This window comes from Strix aluco, chromosome 3 (genome assembly GCF_031877795.1).
Source record: "Strix aluco isolate bStrAlu1 chromosome 3, bStrAlu1.hap1, whole genome shotgun sequence".
NCBI lineage: Eukaryota > Metazoa > Chordata > Aves > Strigiformes > Strigidae > Strix > Strix aluco.
This window is the reverse complement of record NC_133933.1, coordinates 122558330-122584284: the sequence shown is the minus strand read 5'-3', so window position 1 is coordinate 122584284 and position 25955 is coordinate 122558330. Positions and strand designations below refer to the sequence as shown.

Here is a 25955-nt window from a genome sequence, read left to right as displayed (position 1 = left end):
TCCCATCTGTCATTTCATTTGAAATACTATCTTAAAAAGCAAAACCAAACCCAGTAACCTCAAAGCCCCCAAACCTATGCTTTTCTTCTTTGTAACTCTGACCAATAGTACAGCATAGGGAAATCTCTCATACAGATTTGAAAATGTACTTTCTGGTGCCTTTTGCATTTATTGTTTGCTTCCTCCTTGTATATTATTCAAAAGTAATCAAATCTGAAGAGCTCTTTATCTGTACAAAACAAATAATTTGTGGTTATCTTGGTTTTGAATTGCTTGTTTTTCTTGTCTTTGTCTTTCCTGCTGATGTTGTCTCATCAGGGTTGTGTTGTTATTCAGATGTTTCATAGGCTTTCTTGTGAAACCATTTGACATAAAGTCTCATGTTCCTCTTCTGCACACTTCCTTTGTTCCCCCCTCTTTCTTTCAGATGGAGATTTGTTTTCTGCTGGTCCAATTCTGCTTCAGCCCTTGAAGCCGACTGAAAAATTCCCACTGGGAATTCTAGACCCAGCTCAGAGCTCACTGCAGCCTTTCTGCCAGCAATGGTTGTAGTACAGATTGGATCAGACAGACCAGCCACATCTGGGGTGTTCAAAGTAGTTAAATCTGTCTTCATCTGCATAAGCTTATGTTTAAGAAAATGTATGTGTAGGTGTGCACTAGGAGACCTAATTAAGTGTGTTCATTTTTCATTTGCTATGGAGAAAATGGAACAAAAACTACATAATTGTAAGTGCTAGAAAATCCTGATTTCTACCTTTAAAAAATGTGGTGGAAAATTTGCTGGTCCATTATAAACTAAATTTTTCAGTTTTATATCTCAATCCTAACTCCCTTCCAAAAACCATTAGTTTACAGGCATATTTAAAAAAAAACCCAAATAATAAAATCAAGGCTTTTTTGTATTTATGTACCTATTTTACCTGGTTGAGACTTTAGAGGTAACTATTGAAATACACCTGTGGACTTTATAACGCTTACAATATCACTGAACCACAGACAAAGTCCAGTAGGTTTGCACTGGGCAAAATCAGATGTTCAGACTTTATATCTTATCTGCCTGGATAGATGCTGTTAATCATTTGTATGAGAAAACAGACACGTACTGTCACAATTTCTAGCTGGGAATTTTTCTTCACAGGCTTCAGGCACAATTGTCAATTGGGCAAAACCAGCTGTGTTAGGTTAATTCAGGTTTATCAGGCTGTCAGTGGGATTTCTTTAGAGGTAAATGAACCCACATTTGTCCTAAAGGTGGAAGGAACAGTGTTGGACGACAGCAGGGAAGTTTATTTGCTCCGCAGAATGCATATAAAGAATGTGCATTGTAAAATCCTATATGTAAGTTTTATAGCTGTATCAAGCTAAAACCTCTGTGTGTATATGTATAGGGAAAAAATGTGAAATGTTCTTGAAAAACCTCTCTAATAAGCAGCGTTACAGGCACCTGGCTGAATCCTTCTGAGATTCCCCATTTTCACAACCCAAGCAAATATATTAATGTGCTTTCCAGCCAGATTCATGATTCCAGAGTTAGAGAGGATCAAACAGAGTTTTCACATGTGTTTCTGCATAATGTCCTTGTAATTGCTTGCTCTTTGGCTGATGCTGCTCCCCTGGTGTACGGACTATAAACGGAATATAGGACGAAAAATGCCAGTCCCCTAGATGTGCAAACAGGTGAAAGCTTAATTGACGTGAGTTTATGGTGATCATTCAAATGTTACTTGACATGTTTTATTTGAAAACCCTTGACCCTGCATGTGAGAGAAACCTGTGTGTTTCCTTTTAAGGCTTGTTCATCAGCCATGGTGTCAGTTTCTGCAGTTTTCTCCCAAGTGTGAGAACATCATTGTGTTTTTTACATGCTCCATTTAAATCCTTCTGACATCTGCGTGGGCTGCTTTCCATTCATTAACATAGGGGACTTGCATCTCCTTCCATGGTGGCTGGTCAGATGCCAAAGGCAGATTAAGTTTCCTTGAGCGAGGAACTTGTCATTTAGGCTCTTCAAGCTGGAGCTGGGAGCTTTGGCAGCTCTGCGAAGAGGCAGTGAGAATCATTGCCACAAAAATGATTTTTGTGTGGTCCTGCTGTGCGCCCCTGGATTTCAAATTTGATTTATGGCTGCTCAATTAAAAAAAAAAAAAGCATTTGGTTTTGTTGCAGGAGATTATCTTGTAAATACTGTGGCATACATACTTAATTCTGAAACTGTGGATTATTTCTAAAATTAAACTCATGGTAATTGCTGGCGTATTTTCCAGTTCCTCAAAGTTCTCTGTAAACCCACTGTTGGCTGTGTATTTCCTTTCTTCTATTCATGTAGCTGTCTTTATTCTTTATGGTGCTGCTGAGGTCCCAGAGCAGACAGCAAGCAACTGCTCAAGAAGTGCATGGAGCACCACAGCTAAATGCCAGCTACTGCTCCCACAGATGGTCAGATTTCTGGAGACACAACTGAAAATACTGGGGAACGCCTCATAGGACAGTGCACAGAACCCAAAAGCTTGTTTCAAAACAAGGTGCAAGAAATGTCGTCACTGTTTGGGATGATTTAGCTACACATAAATCCTTTTCAATTTAGATATCCCTTCCAGAACTGCTAAGAATTATTTTCATTTTATGTTTTAATCTCAATTTCATCTGAATAAGCTGTATATATTTTTGACCTACCCCTTTCTGGACAGAAGGCTTTTCCTATATGTTTTGGTGTATGTCTTTGTTTCTAACCTGAAACATTTTGCTGTTGTGATTTACATTGTACATTCCTTCATAAGTCTGGGAATTATTTTTGCACAGGGTTGTCTGATGTTAGTGTTCTCTTAATTATAGCTTCCATTTTACATTAATATTTCCTGTTGCAGAGGAATTAAAAATGCTTGACAATTTGTAATCCACAAAAGCTGTCATTCCTTGTGGGGAGTAGCTATGGACTGTGACTTTTTAAATGAACATTATATGTTTGTTGTTTTGCATTCAGAATTAAGTTGATTGAATTGCGCTGATGGCATATGGTATATAAGTTTAAACTTCCCAAGTCTGAGTAACTTCTTTTTTGGAAGTGTAGCATCTCAAATATTAGTATGTATTTCATTTTAAGACAGGCCAAGTTTGAATGTATGACACGTTGTGTAGGAAGTCATGTGAAATCAGGATAAGTTATTCTTTATCAGTGATATTCTGAGGCAGATACTTAGTTTGTAGAAATTGTTCTCTCTCCACTACTAGCTGTCTTCATCAGAAGGACACAGTTGCTATTTAAAATCTTGATTTGATGGAAAAAGCATTAACAAGGAAGTGTTTGAAAGTGAAAGGCAGACAAATGCATGTTTATAAGTAATTTTCATGTTTTTAGCTATGTGGATGATTAAAGAGTAGTAGTTCCAGTTCTTAAAAGCCTGTATGTGCCATATATAGAAGTGGAGAATATTTACCTCCTGATATAGCTCAAACTTACACCTCTGCACATTCAGTTTTTCTGTACTGTTTTGCTTTAGCTGTGGGTGGAACAGATTGGAAAAGGAAGAAGTGGATTCCCATCTTCAAATTAGAAATGGAAAGACTTTGAGCTTAATGTAGAATAGCTGGATGAGATGTCATGTATTATGGGGAAGAACAGAGAAGGTGGCAGGAGTCCTTTGGTTATTGAAACTTATGAGTACACCAAATAAAGTGGCCCCACTGTGTTCTAATTCACTGTGCAAATTGTCCATTTGACATATTCTTCCCATGAAATGCTTAGAAATCTTTTCCAAATTAAGCTAATATGCAGCGTATTGTAGTTTTGTGTCTTCTTCTGTTATGGTCACCATTTACAGCTATTGTTTAAGACTTCTGAAACAACATAAACACTGTTGAAAATTAAGCCCAGTTGAGAGTAACTGCTTAAGATGTGCTTCTCGGTTCAGATGACTGCAACTTGAGATTTGCTGGCATGCATGAATGATTCAGGTGCCCTGAGGTGTCTGAGGATTGATGTGATATTCAAATAACTGGAGTAACCTTCAAATCATGGAGGTTAACACTGCATTTGCTTATGGTTTCCATTTTTTGACACTTAGTTGCTGAGTGAAAGGTCATAGGCAGTTTTGGTTTGATGTAATGGGAAATCCTTAAAATGCATAAATGAGCACTGCATTGCCTGGGTGCCTTTGCGCTGAACCTGGTAGTTCGCTTTTTCTATAAAGTAAAATAATTTAATTGAACAACATTTCAGCTGCAGCACATGAGCCCAAAATATTGTTGATCACAGACTGCTGTGCATACTAAGCCCCACTTTTTTCCATTAGCTGTTCCTGTAACTCTGTTGTATGAAAAAGATCTTTATCTGTTCAGGTTTTTTGTTTGCTGCCCTTAAAGTATTTTGATGGATAGCAGCTAAAGTAAAAACATAAAATGACTTTACAGAGATGTGAGTTTGAGCAATATTAGGAGATAAAACATTCTTCATTTATAAATGTTGTAGATGCAAGCTTTCAAGAGCAAGGACTAGTAATCTGCATTTACTTACATCAGTGCAAATCTGGAATAACTCCACTGAAATTGAAAGTTCAATAAAGAATAAATTTATAGCTGCTTTACACATGGTGTTTTTTCTATAGAAATCTTTGCTGTTTAAATCTTTGTTAATTTTCCTTTCCATTTGTGCCAGCGGTTCTCATTCATATCCCTTCAAGGCATTTTAAAGTATCAGTAGCCGTTCTAACAGTTGACCCCTCAGAATATCTTTTACCATGAGCAGATGCTTATGAAGAGTGGGGAAAGGGGGTTTCTTTTGCATTTATGGATTTTCTCTTTTACCTGCCTAAAATACGTATCACATTTATCACAGGATAAAAATCCCCTTTCCCTCAAAAAAGTATTGGAGTGCCTTGAGCTTTGTATAGTGTTTGATGCAAAGCCTCACTGTTCATAAGCAGTTCTTACTTCACTGCTCTTCAGCTGATGACTGAATCCTGAGAATATTTACACGTTAGGTTCACCTGGCTGATGATGGGAAAGAGCACCGAAATGTCTTAAGACAGCTGTAGCCATTTCTCCCCCTCTCCTTGTTTTGCATTATTAAAGGAGAGGAAAATGTAAAGAAAACAGGGGTTTTCGAGATGAATTTTTTTATTTCTTTCTTTCAAAATACCTAATTACATTATATTCTGGGACTGAGTGTAGTGCCAAAACATCATGATCATTTGTACTACAAAAGGCACGCTTTATTTTGGATTGCTGCTGCTTTCACCTTCAACCTTGCTGAAAGACAGATTTTCTCTATGAAACATCAATCTAAGGAGCTTGACAGATGATGTCTAGATTTTATTTTATTGTCTCTGGGGCCCTCTATATTATATATCTTAGACATATGAAAACGTGGTGCAGTTGTATGGATGTGTGACCCATATGGATTTTAAATTGTTTTTCTGGAAATCAGTTTGCAAAAATTTGATCATGCATTCTGGAGTTTGCATATACAGCAACTTTAAAAAAAAAAAATCTCTTTTAATGTCAAGCTTACAAAGAGATGTTTAGAAACATGTAATAACTGATACTGTGGGGTTTGGGTTTTGGTATTTTGGTTTGGTGGGTTTTTTTCCCTGTGTACTCCCATAAAAATAATGTTGTTTTAAGATGAGTAATTTTATTAAGGTTTAAAAACCATCAGAGACACTTGTTACATGTGAGGGATGAAGCATGTGTGATACATTACCCAAAGTGGAAGGCTTCCCTGCTCTTCCCGTGTGGCATCGCTGGCGTGAGCCATGGCCTCAGCTCCGACGCAGGTGTCTGCGCTGGAGGCGGCTCCGGGTGCCTGGTGCACTGCTGCTCTGCGGTGGGTAGGCTGAGCTCTGGAAGCCCTGGCCTGAGGGAGTGCCCCTTGGGAGAGCAGTGGACGTACTCTGTGGTACCTGAAGAGCAAAAGGGTTGAAGTAAAAGAAGACAAAATGAAAATGCCCACTATAGAAAGGGAAGAAGTAAAATAAACCTAGATTTGTATCTCCACACACCATTTCCACAAGTACTGATTTGATTGCAGCTCTTCTTCTTCTTCTCTGTCACTGTAAATACTTGCACAGCTCTGCCTCTGTTATTACAATCAGGCTGATATAAAGGAGTTTACACAATTTTAGTGAGGTATTTTTTTTCTCTCATACCCTTTCAGTAATACATTTATGTTATTTTGGAATGTTTCTGTCTTAAAAAGCTAATGCCTTTTTACACAATACTGCTCTTGCCAGCTTTTGATGTCAATGATGCCCAAACCAAGAATTGCCTGGTATGTGAGTGAAAGACATGTAACTGATCAGTCCTAACCATGATGGTGGGCTTTCCTGGTGTCTAAATGATAATAAGAAATCAGTGGAACTACTCTGAAAAATTAATAAATAGAGAGAAATTATATTTTCTCTCTATTTATTATATTTTAAATTATATAAGTTTTTATGTCTGTGTGGAATTTTTATTCATCCTATGGGAATTAGGAAACAAAATCTGCTTCGTCTTTATATGGATTTACTCTCCAACTGAAGTCACTACAGATATCCAAAAGAGAAAGAAAAAAAGGAAGAATAGAGATTTGAGTTTTATTTGGAAATCCTGAAATCACTACCACATATATATATTTTTAACTTCGGGATAGTATTTCAGTTTCCATTTCAGCAGTGGTACCTGACTGTTGATGTTGTCACTGTTAAACCATGGATTTAGAGCAAGGTGATCTGCTCTCTCAGGGCAAGCCAGATTCGTTCAGACACCAGCCTCTTCTGAGAAGTTCTCTCTAAAGCTGATGGGATGCAGGAGGGAGGACAGATTTTCCCGTGGTTCTAGAGCACGAGGATGGACAAGGAAAGAGCTTCTCAAGCAGCATGGAAGAGGACAGAGAGATTGTGAAGTTGCAAGCAGAAAAAGATGATTTAGTCCAATCCACTCTCTCTTTTAGGGTCACTACAGAACCCTATAGGTTACCACATACCTATTTTCAAGTGGTAGCACTGAAATACTCTGGAGGGCAGACATCTGGGTCAAGTGATATGCGCTGTAGTCTTTGTGATATTTTTGTAAGATCTGGGGGTTTCTTTGACCAATTTTCACATACCTGTAACTTGATGGAATAAATAAGCAAACTGATTGACCTCTGACGGAAAAGGAGATTTTTTTCTTGTATTAGGCTTCAATTTTAAGTTCTGCAATTTCAAAGTAATTCTGTAAAATGCTTCTCATGGGTGCCACTGATCAGTGGAATTAAACTGGTTCAATAGCATAGCCCCTGAAATTGAGAAAAATAAAAATTGGAAAGGTACTAGAGAAAATAAATTAACAAATTGCTATATAATGCTGTTTAGTTTGCTTTGAAGCAGATTACTTGCTGTTGGAAGGTTAATACTGACTGTGCTTGTATGTTTTGTTTTTTGGCAGGTAACCCTGGACTGGCAGGTTATTACAGGACCTTTATACAGGCCTTATATTGTGGACTAAATCAGCAGTATCCCGTTTGGGTTGTGAGCCATGCCGGACATTGTAAGCCTCCTAGTGGTATGGAAATGATAGAAGGTACAATACTGTAAATTGTACATACAAATATTTGTACTCCCCCTCATTGCACTAGCAGAACTTGTGCCTATTAAAAACAGCATGACATGGGTTTTAAATGTCTCCACTGTATTTCCACAGAACAGTTGTAGAAGAGAAATCACCGAGGAAAAGAATATTTCTGGGTACATTAGGTTTGCCAGTTAAATAAGTGCTGTTAAAAGAATAAGATTTTTGCTGATGGCAGTCTTTAGAGACAAGTTATAGAGAAGGAGGTCTAGAATCTGTTTATGTTGAAAAGAGTAGATTAGAAAAGCACATTTTTTAATGAAATATCCAATTCAGAGACTGAGTACTTTAGGAGAGACTTAATTACATCTGAATTTAAAAATAGTTGTACTAAATTAGTGAATTTCCAGGAAGCAAGTAAATCTTTCTGAGTCTGGGGTATGGGGTGTTTGCAGGGGAGAGGTTGCTTGTTTATCTGTTAAAAGTCTTTTGACATGCAAATCACCAGCAAGACATGGTAACCAACTCGAAGTGGATATTGTTAATGTACAGTATTGTAGGATGGGGGAAGCCAATACCAAATCCTGTCCTGAAAACTGCTTGGTGTTAGAAGACCTCTGGACTTGGTCAAGCTGCAGTGATGTAGCACTAAATCGGTGTGATTCCTTAGGACCAAAAGGTTCAGCAGTGTGAAGCAACCTGAAAATTTTGAAGGATAAACTGGTTTAGCTGTTTAGCATAACTTTCCCTCACTAACCTTTGCACCCCAGCTTTTAAGCCTTTTTATTGGTTTGTTTATTCTCAAGTCAGAAACTGAAACATGAAACCTGTATTTCTTTGGTAAAATTCTTGCCAGTCATTGTGTTCAACTGTCAAACTACCAAATGCTAGCACTTTTCTCCCGATAGGTGAGAAATCCCTAGGTTTATAATTCCTGGTACCATGTTAACCATGGGATACAGGTAGAAGTCTGGCAACTGCATGGAGATGAGTTTATTGCATAGAACATTTGTAGGTCTCATTACTTGTCCTGGGATCATGTCTGCAAGTGTGTAGTTACTGAAAAGAGCTTTTGATGGTGAGAGATGTGATTGATGGCTTGAGATGGCTGAGCTAATTGAAATGGAGAGGTTTTCAGATGGAGCCAGCAGGGAGGTTGTACAGCTGTTCCACTGTGACAGTCCCTGTGCTGCTAAGGAGAGTGTAAATCTGAGGGAAGGAGAGCACCCAATAGGAAAAAGGGAGCTGATACCCAAATTGAAACCAAACCTCCAGCTGACTTCATTGTGTCCTTTTGCACTGACAATGCTCCTGTGAAAGAGGGGTTTTTCAAGAATGTGGTAGCTTGTTAAGATGGACAAATCAGAAGTGAAGTACCATAGGACTGGTGCTGAGTCAAGTTTTATTCAATATATTCACCCATAACCTGCAGAATGGAGTAAACAGTGAAATTTCTCAGTTTGTGGATGGTACCTCATAGCATTTCATTTACTGGATACTAGATGTCAGGGAACTACAGAAACATCTTAGAAAATGTAATTCGTGGGCAAAAAACTGGTAGATGAGTGTCAGAGTAGATAAATATGAGATAATCATCTGACAAAAAAGATCTCCTTTAACTGTGCCTGGGCGATCCTGAACTTGAAATTCATTTGTAAAACTCAAGAAGGATACTGGCATCGTCACTGACAGTTCTAATATCATCTCTCCTTGCACAGCAGCAGACAAAACTTAAGTCAACAAAACATTGGACATAATCACTGTTACAGGCAAGGCAGGAGGCATTGTTTTATTACTGTATATAACCATAGTGGGCCTGCATCTTGAGTATTAGAGTGCAGTTCTGGTGGGCATCTAGGACAACATTTCAAGATTGAAGTTGGTGAGTGTATGGAGAAAGGCAACTAAAACAGGGAGAAAACACCTTCCTTGTTAAGAGAGATTAAATGGTTCTTTGGTTTGGGGAGCAGAATGCTTCTCAGGAGTGTGACTGAGGTTTCCAAAATCATGACAGTAAATAAGGTAAATGTAGAATAAAATGCACCAGATTCAGTAGTGGAAATAATGGTCACTTAATGGTATTTGCTGGTTTAAAACAGATAAAAGAAGTATGTATTTATGCAACAGGTATCAAATTTAGGGAACTAGCAGCCAAAGCACTATACTGTGGGCAAATTGTATTAGCAGACTGTACCGGGTATGAACAACTGGTCCATAAACAACTGCAGAAAGAGCCAGGTTCTTTGTTGTGCAGGTGCACGGCCATCGTTGCATTGGACACTGACCTTCTCCACACTTCTGTGCTGCTCCAGGTCCCAGTGCTATCTTGTGGCAGGGTTGTGAGCCTGAGAGATTCACTGCAAGGGGAAAGGATGCCGAAAGTGCCCAGGCTTGGTTTCTCTCACTAAACAGCATCTACCCTTGCCACTCCTGAGCTTGAGGGACTCACTCGTCTGACTCATTAAGGTGTTTTGTGTGTGCTCAATATCGTTTGCCAGGATCTGTACTTACTGTAGCACCATGGAGCTAAGAAAAACATAGAAAGCCACTGATGGATAGTTTAAAAAATAATGAGAAGACATTTATGAGTTTGTTTTCATATTTATTTTATTAGAAGCACAGGAGAAGGTAGCTCACATCCTGTCAGTAGTATATGTTTAGACAGTATTCCAGAATATTCCATAGGGAGCCTTTTTCAAGCTAGTCATCTAAGGGAACCCTGAAAAATTTAGTGACCTTTGGCAGTAATGATGTTACTGTAGTTGCCATGGGTTACACTGTGCTTTGCAGTAGCATTGAATGTAACAAAAGAAATGTGGTTCCTTTCATGAACTCAAGGGAAGGCACAAAGTAGCTAGAAGGCCTTATGTTCTGCCATTTTATGACAATGTAGGTTGCCTGCAGTGAGAGAAGAGATTTGGGGTAATTCTTCCTCATCCTTATGACACAAAAGAAACGAAAAGCAAGTTTTGAATATTAGAAGCTAATTCCCTATCTTTTACTTTTTTATCGCCAAAAAAGTAATTTTCATGAATTGACTATAAAGGTGTGATCAAAATCACTAAACTAAAAATTGAGCATCTTTGCAATTTCCCAGGTGACTGAATGAAAGGAATAGGGAGTCATGGACTCATTGCTCATGTTCTGCTCCTGCATCCCACGGGAGTTCTTAATGGACATTTTGTGGCATTATAGCAAAAAAAACCTAGAACCCCAAGGACTGACAGGAGCACATGCATAGGGCCAGATAATTCTGTTCACTGCAGCTTTGTTGCCTTCTAGGTTTTGGATTTCTCAGGCAAAGTTCCTGTAGCGAGGACCACTATATTGGATTGTGAAAACCACATCAGTTATTAATATGCTGCATAAAAGCAAGAGGGGATATCTTCGCAAAGAACTGGGCACGAAACTGTTATTGTAAAAGTTCCATGTATTCCTTCGTGCTTCTAATGGGCATTTCATGATGGTTCATTTAAAATAGCCTCATGCAAATCCTCTAAGGAAGTTCAGTATTTCTTGATAAGAAGGATGAGGACATAAATTGACAAAGACAACATTTCAATCTCTGCCACCATTGATGAGTTTTTTCAGACTGAAATCTAGCAAATAAAAAATTTTAAGAAGGGAGAGGAGAAGCTACTAGGAAAGAAAAATTCATACTGATGCATTTAGAACAGTGGTCTACAAACTTTTTTGATATGCACTACTATCTGTAAAAAATTTCTATCAATAAAAAATTTTTTGAGCGAGCGTGCACCACCAATATATCTTTTTTTTTGAATATAAATTATATACACATACTACTGCATTTCTGATATTTTCTTCATGCACCCCACTTTGGTCACCACTAATTTAGAGTGTGCATGCATTTAAATAGTACACTTAACGTGTAAGTGATGCTGCTTGTAAAGTAATAAAGGGTTTAAAATGAAGCAAACTGTGTTGGAATAATATGCCTGGTTATATTTAGAGCAAGTAGATTTTGAAAGTCGCAGAAAGACTAGAGGAAGTTTTCCAACAGCAGCCATCAATCACAGACTGCTTCCTAATTTACTGGAGACTGTCACATAGCGATTTGAAAACTGAACAAAGCTACACCCTTCATTTGTAATTCTGTATGATATCCTTCTATTCAGAGAGCTCTTGCAAGCTATGCTCCACAGAGACACACAACATTAATTGAACATTTCATTGCTGTAATTCTGCTCCTAGCAATCAATCCGCTGTGCAAAAAGATTTGAAACTTATTTTTACTCAGTGAATGCAATAAAAAAGTTATGCCTCAATTTCGACTTCCTTATCCTCCTGAGCTTTTAAAAAAGCATTTTTTTGAACACTGCTGTGACCGTAAAACAGGCCAACATCAATCCTTAAGTGTAGGCAAAATTACAAAAAGGAAAGTAGTTTTCTAGCTCTCATTTTATTTAAAACTGGTATAATCTCTATATGCATTATAATTGTTCATATAATCTTAAAAGCGTTGCTTTTTTTCTTTTCAGTGCCTGATACTGAGACTTTGACTCATAATTTTCCTAATGATTAAGTTGTTCATGCCTCTTGAACAGGTGCTACCTAGGAACAGGTTCTTTTATAATACCAAAACCCTTGCCTGCTTGCTTACTCCAATTGTTTGCCATGTCAAATAGATTATGATTGTATTGTAATTCTTTTTAAGGTGCGGGTAGTTGCACATCATTTGGTTTATTTCTACCTCATAAAGACATGTTCAAAAGAAAGGAAAAATGCATACAAATAGATCATAATTGTGGTATGACAAATATTTCCTTAAAAGTAAAAACAAGAGGCAGGTAAAACCACAGTTGATTTTTTTTTTATGAGTACTGGAACTTCTTTTAATGTGTCATCCCATTGAAGAATTTGCATTACAGTCTTTTGAGATTTCTGATTTGATAAGATATTCTCCTATGTCTAACCAAGTAACTCATTAGATATTGTGAGGGCTTATTTAAAGTGCAAGTTATTGTTTCCCATATGGATGTGTTAGAAGTCCGCCATAGCTCAGTGCTCTCACTGTCAAAACAGAGGTTACTGCCTGAACGCCAGTATCTGTAAATTAGTATTTCCTAGGGATTAAATGGGTGGTCTTTTGATTTAGTTGCAACACTAAAAGCAGGTCATATTTTCATGGTATATAGCCGTCACTGAATGTTTCATTTTATAGGTAGTGAAATCAAAAGAAAATAATTTGTGTTGCATTGCTCTCTTTAAACATACGATTTCCCTTAAACAGGAACAGAAAACAGTTTAAGGAAAGAATGAAAAAGTACTTCAGTGCTTTTTGAAGAAATTAAATTGTTAAACAATGTTACTCTGGAAATCTTTGTAAACTTCTTGATTTAAAAAAAAAGGGTAAAACTGAAAAAATAAAATTAAGATTAAAAGTATTCCATATTTATTCACACTCGAATTATTCTGTCAAAATTACAGTATAGCTGCTCAGCTTGTGGGGGTGGGTATTATAATACATTATGAATTGTGGAGACTGAAGCTCTATACTTTATATTATGAAATCCAGTTGAGTAGAAAAGCTTGAGTACTGCAGGACTAAAGACCTATGTTTAGGAGTAGCTCTTCTGATGGCAGTGAATAGTAGCCAGTTGGAAGGTTTTAAACAGCCTTTCTACTTCTTTTGATAGCAAACAAACTGCTAATCGCATATCAATGAACAAATCCTAAGATTTTATAGACATTGCTAATTCAAGTACTGTGTTACAAATATCACACTTTAAAATAAGGACTAGAAGACTCAGTCTCACCCAACTTTTCTTTAAAAGCTGTGGAAAATGGGAGGTTAGATAGGAAACCCTTGTCACTCAGTCCCGCTAACACATCCCTCACGCCCCTTTTTTAGCACCCTGGTTGGCTTTTGCCAGTAAAGGCTGTATAGACAGCAAGTGTGCATACATAGCCATGTCATAAAGTGGTCTGATTCTGTGGACATGTGCTGTGCTTTGATAAGAAGTAAGAACTAAAACATCTCAGACACAAATAAGAATAGCAAAACACCGGTTTGATTTTGTTTGTCCTTAGAACTGCCAAGATACTTTTCTTTGTAGTAAGATTGTAATCAAGTAAGAATGAGAGGTAAAGAAAAATTAAATCAGAATTAATTTTTTTTTTTTTTGGTAATATTCTATGTATGCCAAGTGCTATAGAAATATGGAATAGTGTGATTCATATCTTAATGAGACACAATTGATGCATTCAAATATCATATACCTAATAAATGGCTAGTCATCAGTCATGTCTTAATGATACAATATTTGGTCATGTGATAGGTTATATTAAATCTCTAGAACTTTCTAAACTGTACAGATGAGTATTGAGTTATACACAGTCATAATACGAATACTTTTTATTGTTTCAGCAAGGCATGTTTATCCTTTGGAACACATTGTCCACTGAATTTTTGGTCATTTTGTTTCTGAATCAGTACTAGATAGCTTTTGAATGACAGGGAAGTTTGAGTGACATTCTTAATAGCCAAGTTACAAGATAAAATTCTAGTTTGATCTTTTATGTCCCATGGACTGCAGAAGATAATAGTGTGTCCTTAAAATCTGTTAAACTATCCTTAGTTCATTTTCCATGATAAAAAGATGTAGGTAAGGGTTGATTTATAGTCCATCAAAAGAGTGTTTCCATTGCTTTCTCGTTATGCAGGAAGAGTAGGATCTTCAGACCATTTTGAAACTGAATTGTATCCTTAAGAAGCAATATGGGAAAAAGCACAGAAGTGATAGAGGGATAATAAATTATCTATGAAGATATTATGTGATCCCAAAATGTTAATGTACCAACGGTGCGATGTTTTGAAGGGAAATGAAGTTTTGTATAAAAAAAAATAATTCTAATGTTACAGGAAAATTTGGAAGCCATGTGCAGCTTGAATTTATTTGATCTATTGCTTCTTAGCTGTTACAATTCATCTGAATGGAGCTCGCTTTTCCAGCCCTCTGACTTCTAATGAAACTGCAGAATTGACTATTGAGTGAGATTCTGCCTCTAGCTAAAGTGGTATAAATCTGCAAAAGAATTGACTGAAATCATCTGAGTAATACTGAATTTATACTTCAGCAGGTTAATCATCTCATTGATTGCTAGATAGTTGTCCACCAAATGACAGGTAAAACGTGGGCATGATTAGCAGATATGAGCCATACGTTTCTACCATCATGATATGCTGTGCTGACAGGAAAAAACCTAAAATAGTAGCCTGAGCAAGACAAGGAGCATGGTGTTCTATAATAAGAGGGTTGTGAGTTATTTAGGACAGGGATTTCCAAACTGGGGTCTGTGGGCCACTGGTGGTTCCGAGGACACTTGCTTGTGGTCCAAGAATTGCTGGCTGATCAGATGGAGTTGGCTGTCTCGCTGGTTTCCACTTGCTAAGCGGAATTAATGGTAGCTAAGAATACTTTTCCAACAACACTTTTTTTGTGTACGCATTTGCTGCAGTGGCCTTAGAGATGTTGTGCCACCATGAATGTGTGGTGATGGTGGGGAGTGAGATTGTGGTCTGCAGGAGAGGAGGAGATCATGAAAGTTAGGTGTTCCAAGAACTGGGCTCCTAAAAATAGGGACTCATCCTTAGCCAGCAGAATTCACTGAGATGATCAGTGCTGTGATGTTTCAGAGTAACTGGTTTAAGTGTTTACCATACTATTGTAGGGAAAGTAAAAAAGTAAAATAATTTAATAAACAAACTATTCAGATCATTTTCCCCAGGGAGAATGGTTAGTCCTTGTTGTTGTGTATAACCCCAAAGGAGAGAAGTTACAGAGGCACAGGGAATCAGTATGCATTTGTTAATTTTAGCTAGCTTGTGACTCTCATTTATTTTAAGAACTACGGATGTTTTTAATGATTGCTGATGTTGGAGAATACCTACACTGCTCAATCAGGTGAATCAGAACTACTGGAAATCTGTTTGATCAGTACAAAAACACCTCAGAATTAGTGTCTGTAGTGCTTAGAAGGTTTTTGACTAGCAAATGCCTATCTGGGCTGCAGCACTGTTCGGTTAGTAGTAATGGTAGGTATCCGACCACGTTGAGGTACACAGTGATTAAAAAGCATTTACGTCTTGTATTATACAAGTAAAGGGAGAAGAGCAGTAGAAAGGCAGCTGAGTTGGCATCTCACATGCATACTTTATGCATACACACATTTAATTCACATTAATTTCTATTTCAACAATACTTTCTGCTTCCTAGGTGCATAAATCAAAACCTGAGAATCATTGAAAGATGAGTTATCTTTAATATAAGTTGGTTTAGTCAGTTATGTTTAAATAGTACAGACCCAGAGAACTCTGTAGGCCTGTTTGCATCCCAGAACATGTAGGGACACAAATAAAATTCTGCTTTATTTTAGTGAAGAATTACATGGCAAGACGTCTCCCAGTCCAGTGATACCGCACTGTAGATACATTAAAAAGAACCAAGTTGTAAACATGCCATCCAGGTAGGATTAACCTAGTTTCATAACTTAGTGTTTCATAGCCCAGTGTCGTTTTTGTAATGTATAGAGAGGAGAAGCTTCCTGTTTACAAAGCTGGCCTGGGCACTGATTAATCACACTGAGCTCTTCACATGCTATTCGTTGACAACGAGGGATCCCACATCAGGGTGTGCACAGAGGAACTGGTTGTTTTCACAGGACAGGACAGGAACCATCAGCACAGTGCAGTGCAGTCCTGCTGCCCCTCCTGATACAGCAATTTCTGCTGCCCAGAAACCTTATTTCTTCCTTGTCTTGGAATAGACAGCTTAAGGAAGGAAGTGTGTGTGTATATGTAAAAGTTACTATGAGGCATTTAAATGTTGAGGTTTTTGTCTTTGGCTGGTAAGATCTGCATTTTGCTGTGTGGTTTTAGGCTAGGTGTCTATTTTAAGGAAACAAATGATCATTTCATGTTATGAACCCACTGGAATGTTTTACATCTAAATGTGTGAAAAGTAAGCAGCCCTAGGGATGCTGCAGTACTCCGTTTACTTCTTTCCTTTGAGCCATATTCAGTTAATTATTCATAGAGATCCCATAATCATGCCCATAATTATGCAAATAGAGCCTTTGAGTGAAATCTTGGCATTTGGTGTTGACTTTATCAGTTCTGCTTAATTTTAAGCATGTGTGTAAAAATCTTGTTCCATTCAAAATCAAAACTAAGAAAATAGAATTTTGCCATATGTGAAGTATTTCTAAGTTGCTCTGTTGTTTTCTTTTCTGGCCAACCAAAATGATAACAATTTTAACTGCTCATAGCATCATACCTTAACAGCCATGTATTTATTTGTAATGATCACTTAAACACTATTAAGCTGATTCTGGTACCATTTAATGCATAGCTCTATATTCCATTGACTTTGATGGAGTAGTGACCAATTTTTGTTGATGTTGCTGAGAAGAGGACTTTGTCTTTGCATTTCTTATAGCTATATGAAAAATAGGTTCTCTATATTCTCTATTTTTTTCAAGGTTTTCCACTGAGTCTGGCAACGTAGTATCTGTAGGCATCAATAGCTTTCTAATCCATTATAGTACTGTAGTCAACTAATTCCCCTGTTAAAAGAACCAGAATTTTTCATCCATATCTACAAATAAGGGTAATATAATTCTATTTTTAAAGATGTGTTTTAAAGTAACAGCTTTTTGAAACCTGATACAGTCTTCTGGATCCTTATCCAGAAAACAAGATGTTTTAAAAAAAATTGACATTCATCCATTGGAGAGTATGTCTTTACTGCATTCCAGGAAACTTTGGATGTAGGTTTTGAGATTGTTTATGGATCATTTTCCGCCTTTCACCCCATGACATAGGTATGTTCTCCAGCTGATACCATCATTTCTAATTAGATGCAGATGGCTGTTAGTGGGGTGAAAAAAAGTGTTCAAGAATGTGAACCCTATGAAAAGGTAACATTTATATCTTCTGGTGTCTTGACTTTAGAAGGCATGTCACAGTTCACTGAGATGATCAGTGCTGTGATGTTTCAGAGTAACTCGTTTTAAGTGTTTACCATACTATTGTAGGGAAAGTAAAAAAGTAAAATAATTTAATAAACAAACTATTGAGATGATTCAGATTATTTTCCCCAGGGAGAATGCTTAGGCATCTTTTAATCCAAGTCAGTTTGAAAGATATATTTGCATCTGCTAACAGAATGAAAATGAACTATCCCCATAGCAGAGCATAATCCCTTCTGTCTGAAGGTATAACAGGTCTGGATTTGCTTTGATACTTGAGTCAAAAAGTTTGTTCCCTGCATAGGTTAGCTGCAGGAGGAGAGCTGATCAATACTTTTATTTATTAGTAAGAATTTCTACTTTATGATATAGACCTTTGATTTCATTTTGATACCCACAAAGCTTGCAACAAATGGTGCAGGTCGTGATGGGATTAATCCAGTGTTTAATGGCAGTTTTATTTTTAGTTCAGAGTGATCTACAGTTGTAAGACTGAAGAAACATCAGCAATGCATAACATAATTCTAGATTCTAAAAATAATCAGGTTTGGAACATGGAGTCTTTCTGTTTGCTTTTGTTTTAGGAATTTCTCTTTAAGGAGCAATGTAGGCGTTTCGGGGAAATGCAGGAAACTGTAGGGCAGACTATGCAGTAAGAAGTAACTACAAATGGCCTCATTCATAGATAATCAGCTTCATTAATGAATTACTATTACCTCTAGTGTATCTACTTAAATCTCTCAGCAAGATCCAGGCAGGGGCTGTGTGCTTCGAGAAATGATAAAGGGCATAATGATACAGTACTGTGGACTCAGGTTGAATGAGGGGGTGTCGTTGCTGCTTGCTGAATGAAGGAGTTTTTTCCTCCTTGTGATGCTGCTAGACATAGTCTTTCTAAAGGTTGAATTTTATCTTTTGTGCATTAATACATTTATTAAAATAATCTAATTACTACAGCTATCAAATTACTGGTGTGGTCAGGTGACTATTTAGTTGCTGAATTAATCCCCAGTGGGTTAAATGTTATTGCAGACTACTAAAATTCTCTGGGATTGCCATTATAGTGTTATTTTTTTCAGAACAGGACTGTGGTTTAGGGCATATTACCACTGAGTCTTTGCTGTCAGAGATTCCACTGACTTCTGTATGAGTGTTTACATGGTTTAGAGGAAGAAGTTTTATCCTGCAACCGATCATGAAGAGACCAATTTCAGTATTTGTGAATGCACTTTATGATATCTGGATCTGTTTATGTGTAGAGTGCAGGTCAAATTCAGTTGCTGTCTTTTTATATAAATTATACTGTAAAGCTGCAGGCAGTTTCAAGGAGTTTGTAATGAGCTGCGGCGTCAATGTCTGCTGATGTAAATGTGTGAGAAAATCAACCATTGCCCAACTGTGACCCTAGTGCTGCTTGGGGTCACAGGTGAGTTAGCACATCTCACCTGTGCAAAACGAAGACCAAAAAAATCCCTTATTCATCTGTAGTGACAGATCAGTTTTGTAGTGGTACTTTACTCTCTATTTCAGCTATAAGGTAAAACTCCAAGAAAAATAAAGCCATCACAGTATCTTTGGCATGTTGCCGTACTTGCTATGCTAGGCAGTTCAGCTAGGTGACTAAGAATGAAACCTTCAGCATTTTCTTCAGGAAGGTTAAAAAGGAAACTGCTATCTTGGTAATAGAGAGTAAATCTGCCAATTAATTTTTAAATAGTGTAACAGAACACTGGAGAAGAGAAGATATAAATCAGAATTTAAAGCGGTCAATTTAACAAAAATGTGTTTTGTCCCCAAAGATATAAAATTTTTACTGTATAGCACATGCAGATGGTTATTTAAAGCATCAGCAATTGATAAAGAAACCTGCTACATTTAAAGAAAGTACAAGGTGAAATTCTGTTTCCTCTCCTTAGTTTTGCCACTGATTTTAATAAATTCAGGCTTTTAAATATGCTGTTTTGTCCAATTTTCTTTTGCATTATGCTGTGCAAAGTAATGAAATGGAGTGCTCCTCGATGAAAATCATGGCCTTTTCCAATGATAGTGGAAAGCATAACTCAGTGGAGAGTGTCAGACCAGAGAACTGGATTCTCCTGGCTGCTGGATTCACTTCATGTCACGCCAGACAGCAGCAGGGCCCCTGTTGCTCTGACATCCAGTGGGGATCAATGCTGGGAGTTGCTGAGCCACAGCTGGTTCCCTTTGCTGTCAGCTTGCACTCCTTGTGCAAAGAGGAACCCAAACAGCGACTTACAAGGCTTTTCATGACAGGTAGTGGTTAGAAGCATTGACTGAGCGCTGTGAGGTAGCACTGCATTGCAAAATATTTTGCATATGTTTCGTGCTACAACCCACAGTGCTGGTAGCACAGGGTCACGTTCTCTGCTGGAATAAATTGACATAACTCTTTGCAGTCAGCAGTGTGGCAGCAATTTACAGTACCAGGAAATCTAAGATAATAATTTTGAAAACTTACAATCCATCATTTTTGAAGGATACAGATGAAAGATGCTTGCCTAAGTGGGTCATTTACTCTTAAAATAAAAAGGATGCTAGACAGTATTGTTAAGTAATTTGCATCTGTTTACTAGAGGTAGTTATTCTAGATATTAAATTTAACATTTCCATGCACAAATGAAGATAGGAACCTACACTTTCCGTTATACTTTTATTAAAATAGTGTCATCCAAGGTGAATATACACAAGAGTAAAGAAGAGGGACTAAGTTATACTGAATGCCATCCTAATGCCATCATAGTAGCTAGTGAAGTAGGAAATGTATTAGTATTATTTTAGTGTTACTCTAAAGATGGGTGTTATTTTAGTGTTATTCTGAAGTCACTTATTTGAACATTTCCATTCATGTCTATATCACAGTTCTAAATAAAATTTTGGACTGGATTTTCAAGAGAAAAAAGGACTTGTGTAGCAAATAAAAAGTTTTAGCTTGGATTCAGTAGACACGTGGAGCACTTGAGAAAATGTCACCCATTGATCTGTCCAGTTGCTGTGCAGTACAAATTCTGTATTGTTACTTGTGCCACTGTATAACTGCCCCTCTGGGTATACTCTCAGCTGCTTGCTTTCTCCCCTTTCACCCTCTTAACGTTGTGATGTGCTCCTTGTCATTTTCCCCTGCTTTTGAAATAATTCTTTTTATTCCCTGTCTGTGGAATAACATCAGTTGTCCTCCTTGGCCAGCTGTCTTACTATGCTCCAAACTTTGGCTCTCCCATGTTTGCTCTCAGTCTCTCTTTCTCTATTTGTATCTGTTTAAACTTCCCAAGGTTTTGAAGTGCTGTTTTCAATAGGTGTGACTGTTGGACTTGCCTACTGTGGCGCAGCACCTCATTTGTGATACACAGACTGAATCAATTCCTGTGAAGTGATAGTCATCCATTTTTGTTCCCTTCAACACTCATGCAATTGCCACTGTGTTTTCTTTACCTCCTATGCTGTATCTACCCAGTCCTGGTGATACGCAGTACATCATTATTTTGTTTTTCTTCCATTGTTAAACTGTACAAATGCAAGTTGTTGTTAAAGTAAGCTGTTTACTGAAGTTGCTTTTACTTGCTTCATTCAGTAAGAAAGTTCCATGCCTCAGTTTCAAGACTGAATTTTCCCCATGTTAAATTGGAAGATGTTAGATCTGGCCAAACATGAAAAGGTCTTGATACTGATAGGCTTTTGAGTAAAGAATTACCTTAAGGAACATATTCTGTATGCTTTATTCCTTGAGAGACTCCTACATCACATGCCTCGGGCTGATGGTGCAAGATAATTCAAATACCAGTGAAGCACATTTACCCTTGCAAAACTGGGTGATACTATTTCAGATCATATGTGAAATGAGTATTCATAGGGGAAACACACAAGGTGGACTTGCAGCACTACCACCATTTGCAGGACTACCACCTGCTAGTCAAGGAAAGCAAGTAGCATAGACTTTTTTGAGAGTCAAAGTGGGTTTTAGGGGGCCTAGATTGATTTTTGTCAACCTAGCCTTTTTGTGTGTGTCATAAGCTCAGCAAATCAGCAAGATAATGGAAACTGAAAGATCTTCTCTATGTTGCTTGGACAGACATTATCGGTGCAGTGATCCCATCCAGAGGCTCAGACTGCATGTGGAGCCCTTTTGGGTAGAAGTGCTCACCTAGGTGCACACTTTTTCCTGAAGGTCTTGCTATTTACTTCATTTTCTCAACCAACAGATCTTCAAGTAGAATCATAGAACCATAGAATCATTTAGGTTGGAAAAGACCCTTAAGGTCATTGGGTCCAACCATTAACCTAACACTACCAAGTCCACCACTAAACCATGTCCCTAAGCACCATATCTACACTTATTTAAGTACCTCCAGGGATGGTGACTCAACCATTTCCCTGGGCAGCCTGTTCCAATGCTTGACAACCCTTCTGGTGAAGAAATTTTTCCTAATATCCAATCTAAACCTCCCCGGTGCAACTAGAGGCCATTTCCTCTTGTCCTATCACTTGTTACTTGGGAGAAGAGACCGACACCCACCTCACTACAACCTCCTTTCAGGTAGTTTTAGATTACATGAGCTCTGCTTCCTCTCTTTGTTTATGAAGTCTCTGCCAGTGCAAGGCTACTTTGTTGCCGCCTTTTTCCTAATCCCGCTTTTAATCTTACTTTTTCTTGCAATGACAGAGAGGTGTGCACCTGGCATGGGAAGGCTGAGCCAAGCTGTATTAACAACTGCTGTAGTGGCCTGTCTTTGCTCTTACTCTGGAAATTTACTCTGGAATGCCCAGAGACCTCGGCACCCCAGGAAGAGTAACATTTTCAGAGTTTCCCACTACACTGGTGTTACTGGTTTTGTTTGGTACCTGTTCTCTTGTATGTAGTCCTAACTATTTCAGTCTATGTTCAGTGGTTCTTCCTTAATAAACTGTGGTAGAGCTGATTCATTTTCAGATTATTGGAAGAGGGGAGAATTGCTGGAAGATTTTGAAGGGCTGCCAGTACTGAAAGTATTTGTTATTTTGCAAGGGTAGACATGCACACCTAGACATGAAATTACTATGAAACTGGGCAAAAAATGGATGAAGCCTAACTTCTAGTAAAGTAAGGGCGTACTGTTGTTTTCTTTTGTTCTGTAGTTACTCATCTTATAGAGGGTATTCTGCAAAGTAGTGGGATACCTGGTGTGTTGGACTGACCTTACTGAAGTTTTACAACCATCTCAGCTACAAGAGCATGCTGTTACAGGTCTTCTTCTTCAAAATAATTACGTCTGCTGAAAAGCAGTCCTTAGTAGTCTAAGTAGTGTGCTGCCATCAAAGGGGCAGCCTAGAGGTAAAAAAAATAGGAGACTAAAAAAGTCACAATGAGTTTTATACTTGTTCCTGTATCAAGATACATTTTCACAGAGTCACAGAATCACAGAATCATCTAGGTTGGAAAAGACCTCGAAGATCATCTAGTCCAACCATTAACCTCACACTGACAGTTCCCAACTACACCATATCCCTCAGCGCTGTGTTGACCCTACTCTTAAACACCTCCAGGGATGGGGACTCCACCACCTCCCTGGGCAGCCCATTCCAACGCCTAACAACCCGTTCTGTAAAGAAATGCTTCCTAATATCCAGTCTAAACCTTCCCTGGCACAACTTGAAGCCATTACCTCTTGTCCTATCGCTTGTTACTTGGTTAAAGAGACTCATCCCCAGTTCACTGCAAACTCCTTTCAGACAGCTGTAGAGGGCGATGAGGTCTCCCCTCAGCCTCCTCTTCTCCAGACTAAACACCCCCAGTTCCCTCAGCTGCTCCTCGTACATGTGCTCCAGACCCTTCACCAGCTTCGTTGCCCTTCTCTGGACACGCTCAAGTAATTCAATGTCCTTTTTGTAGTGAGGGGCCCAAAACTGAACACAGTAATCGAGGTGCGGCCTCACCAGTGCCGAGTACAGGGGCAAGATCCCTTCCCTGTCCCTGCTGGCCACGCTATTTCTGATAAAATTTTACTTAGCAGTCAGCCTCAGCAAGGAAGTGCCTTCCAGTTTTGTGTGGGCAACTGAAGAAGGGATCCACAGAGCCCTTCACCTGGCTTCAGCATGTCCAGAAAACAAGAAGCGTAACATGAACAATCATCTTCCTGTAGGCTCAGACCTCTTTGCTTTTGCTCCTTGAGGTCACTTTATGATGAAAACTTAGATCTGCTTCTATACAGTGATGGTTCTCTAACCTCTACCAAGGTTTCTTTGGTTTACTTTTTTTTTAATAATTAATATGATTTTGAAAATTCTTGTAAATTGCACTTTCTGTAGTTACACAGCTTGCTGACTGTAAGCATTTGAATACAGACAACTTTTCCATCTATGTTATGTAAAACACCCATATTAGATTTGCTTTATACATGTTAAAGTGATTCTGGAGGCACAGATTGGTGTAGAACTACATTAAAAAAACCCTGGTCAGTGGTGTTTGTCTTACCAAAATTGGAGATAACCAACAAAATTCTACTTCACAGTTTGTACTGATACCAAGGTATCTCATCATACCTTGGTAATAGTTACTCTAATCAGCTAGAGGGAAGCAAGACAGGGAATGCAAAATAAAAAGAAGTCTCTCCCAGATGTCTTAATTTCAGTGTGCTCATGTATGCTTTTAATAAAAATTTGGGGTTTAGTATTTGTCATGTTTATTAGTTCATTCTGTCAGACTATGCTTGTACTAATTTAATTATAATACAGCTTCCTTTGAAAAACAGATTAGGTGTTAAACAAGTGTCCCAGCAATAGGTGTGTAGATAGCAAAAGAAACCAGTAGTTCAATTTGTAAATTAAGGTCTTGTTATTTTACTAATAACAAAAATAACACATATGACCACTTCAGTATCTTGAGTAAATGGTAATTTATTTGTGGAGGATACCTTTACAAAAAGTAATTGCTCCAGTAAACACTAATGAGTGATGTGTTTATCTTAAAAGTTGCATGAACAGTTCCTGAGGGTACCAGGGCCAGATTAAGGTCTAAGGGTTAATCTAAAACACAGTGCTTTAAGACCAGCTTCCTCATGTCAAGAGGAGTTCTTCAGTATTTATTAAACATTCCTTCACGGTTTCTATCCCATTTCTTTGGCATTTTATTGCTTGCTGATACAAATTATCCAGGGTTCAATAATCAGATGAAAGATTAGGTGAAGCATTCAGGCTTTAAGCAATATATCTTTAGGGGATGTATTTTCTAACACATTTGCCCATACTAGACCCAGAAACCTGAAATCTCAGTTTTTAAGCCTACAGTTGTATTTAAACATTTTCAGATGGCATCATTCAATTGTAAGGAATTACTGTGTTTTGCTGTAGGAACAAAAAATAATCAAATTATTTATTTAATTTCCAGAATTAGACTTCTGACTGTACATGCCAGTTTAACAGGTAATCCTTCTAAGTAATTTAGTTGTGGGGTTGCTTTCTGCAAAGATAAAACTTTCCATGGGTTGCTCCATCTAAACAGTACTCAGTCACAACTGCTGCTCCTTGCACCGGTGTCTGTATGTATTTGTAGCAGAAAAAAGGAGGTGGGACGTAAAGTCTAAAACACTTGGCCCTATATATTGGTTGCACTTACGGTATTTGATGGAGATGCAATGGACTTAACGTGGCTCTGAGCTAGCTCTCCTGAACTGTTTGGTTGGCCGTACTTGATGCTTTGTGCCTTCCTTTTTCATACACTTTGATATCAGCACTGACCTTTCAGTATCTTCTCCCTTTGCTCTTCTTCCTCTTGATACTTTCTTGTGATGTTACAGCATTTTCATGTGTTTAAACTTGTTGTTTCTCCTCACTGTTAACATTAAACAGTATGATGATGTGTCATGCAGCTGAAATGAGCATCATCTTCAGACGATCCAGTCCCTGAACCAGTCCCCTGGTTTGGTCTCCAGATATTTACTTATCCTTATCCTGTAAAAGGTCCAGTTCTGAAAATTCTTGACCACAAGAGTTTATATGGGTGGTTCATTAGAATTTGTCCTTAGATATCCTGGTAATACCTCCTAGAGTAAATGACCCAGGGAAGAAAAAGATACAGTGCAGGTAGGGCAGTGGTTTTTACCTCCCTTTCCTTCATGGCATATAATTACAAGTCACCTTTTCACACAGTTCCTTACTTGTTCATGAGTAATTTGGAGGCCTCGTGTATGAGCAGATCCTGGGACAGCCTTTATTGTCACTCCATGACAAGTGTCCATATGTACTAAGCTCAGATGTTCAGTCATCTGTAGTGACGAGGGTAGTTGGGAATTTGGATGCGCAAGCATTCCCTTGTGAAATTAGGGAAGTGCAAAGCCGTGCAGAAATTATATGCACAAATTTGAGGGTAGTGTTGGAAAATCTGGCCTCCAGTATCTTTTTGAATCATCCGGGAAAACGGAGTCTATGATTTTTGGAGACTTTTT

The 25955-nt window shown here is 38.1% G+C and overlaps 1 protein-coding gene across 2 annotated transcripts in view; it reads left to right on the top strand.

Moving 5' to 3' along the window:
• Positions 1-25955, top strand: part of LDAH (lipid droplet associated hydrolase) — a 126434-nt gene that overhangs the window by 27385 nt on the left and 73094 nt on the right. For both annotated transcript variants that reach the window (XM_074820134.1, XM_074820133.1), the window contains exon 3: positions 7408-7542. In XM_074820134.1, coding sequence (XP_074676235.1) covers positions 7408-7542 — 135 coding nt within the window. The remainder of the gene's footprint in view (positions 1-7407; positions 7543-25955) is intronic.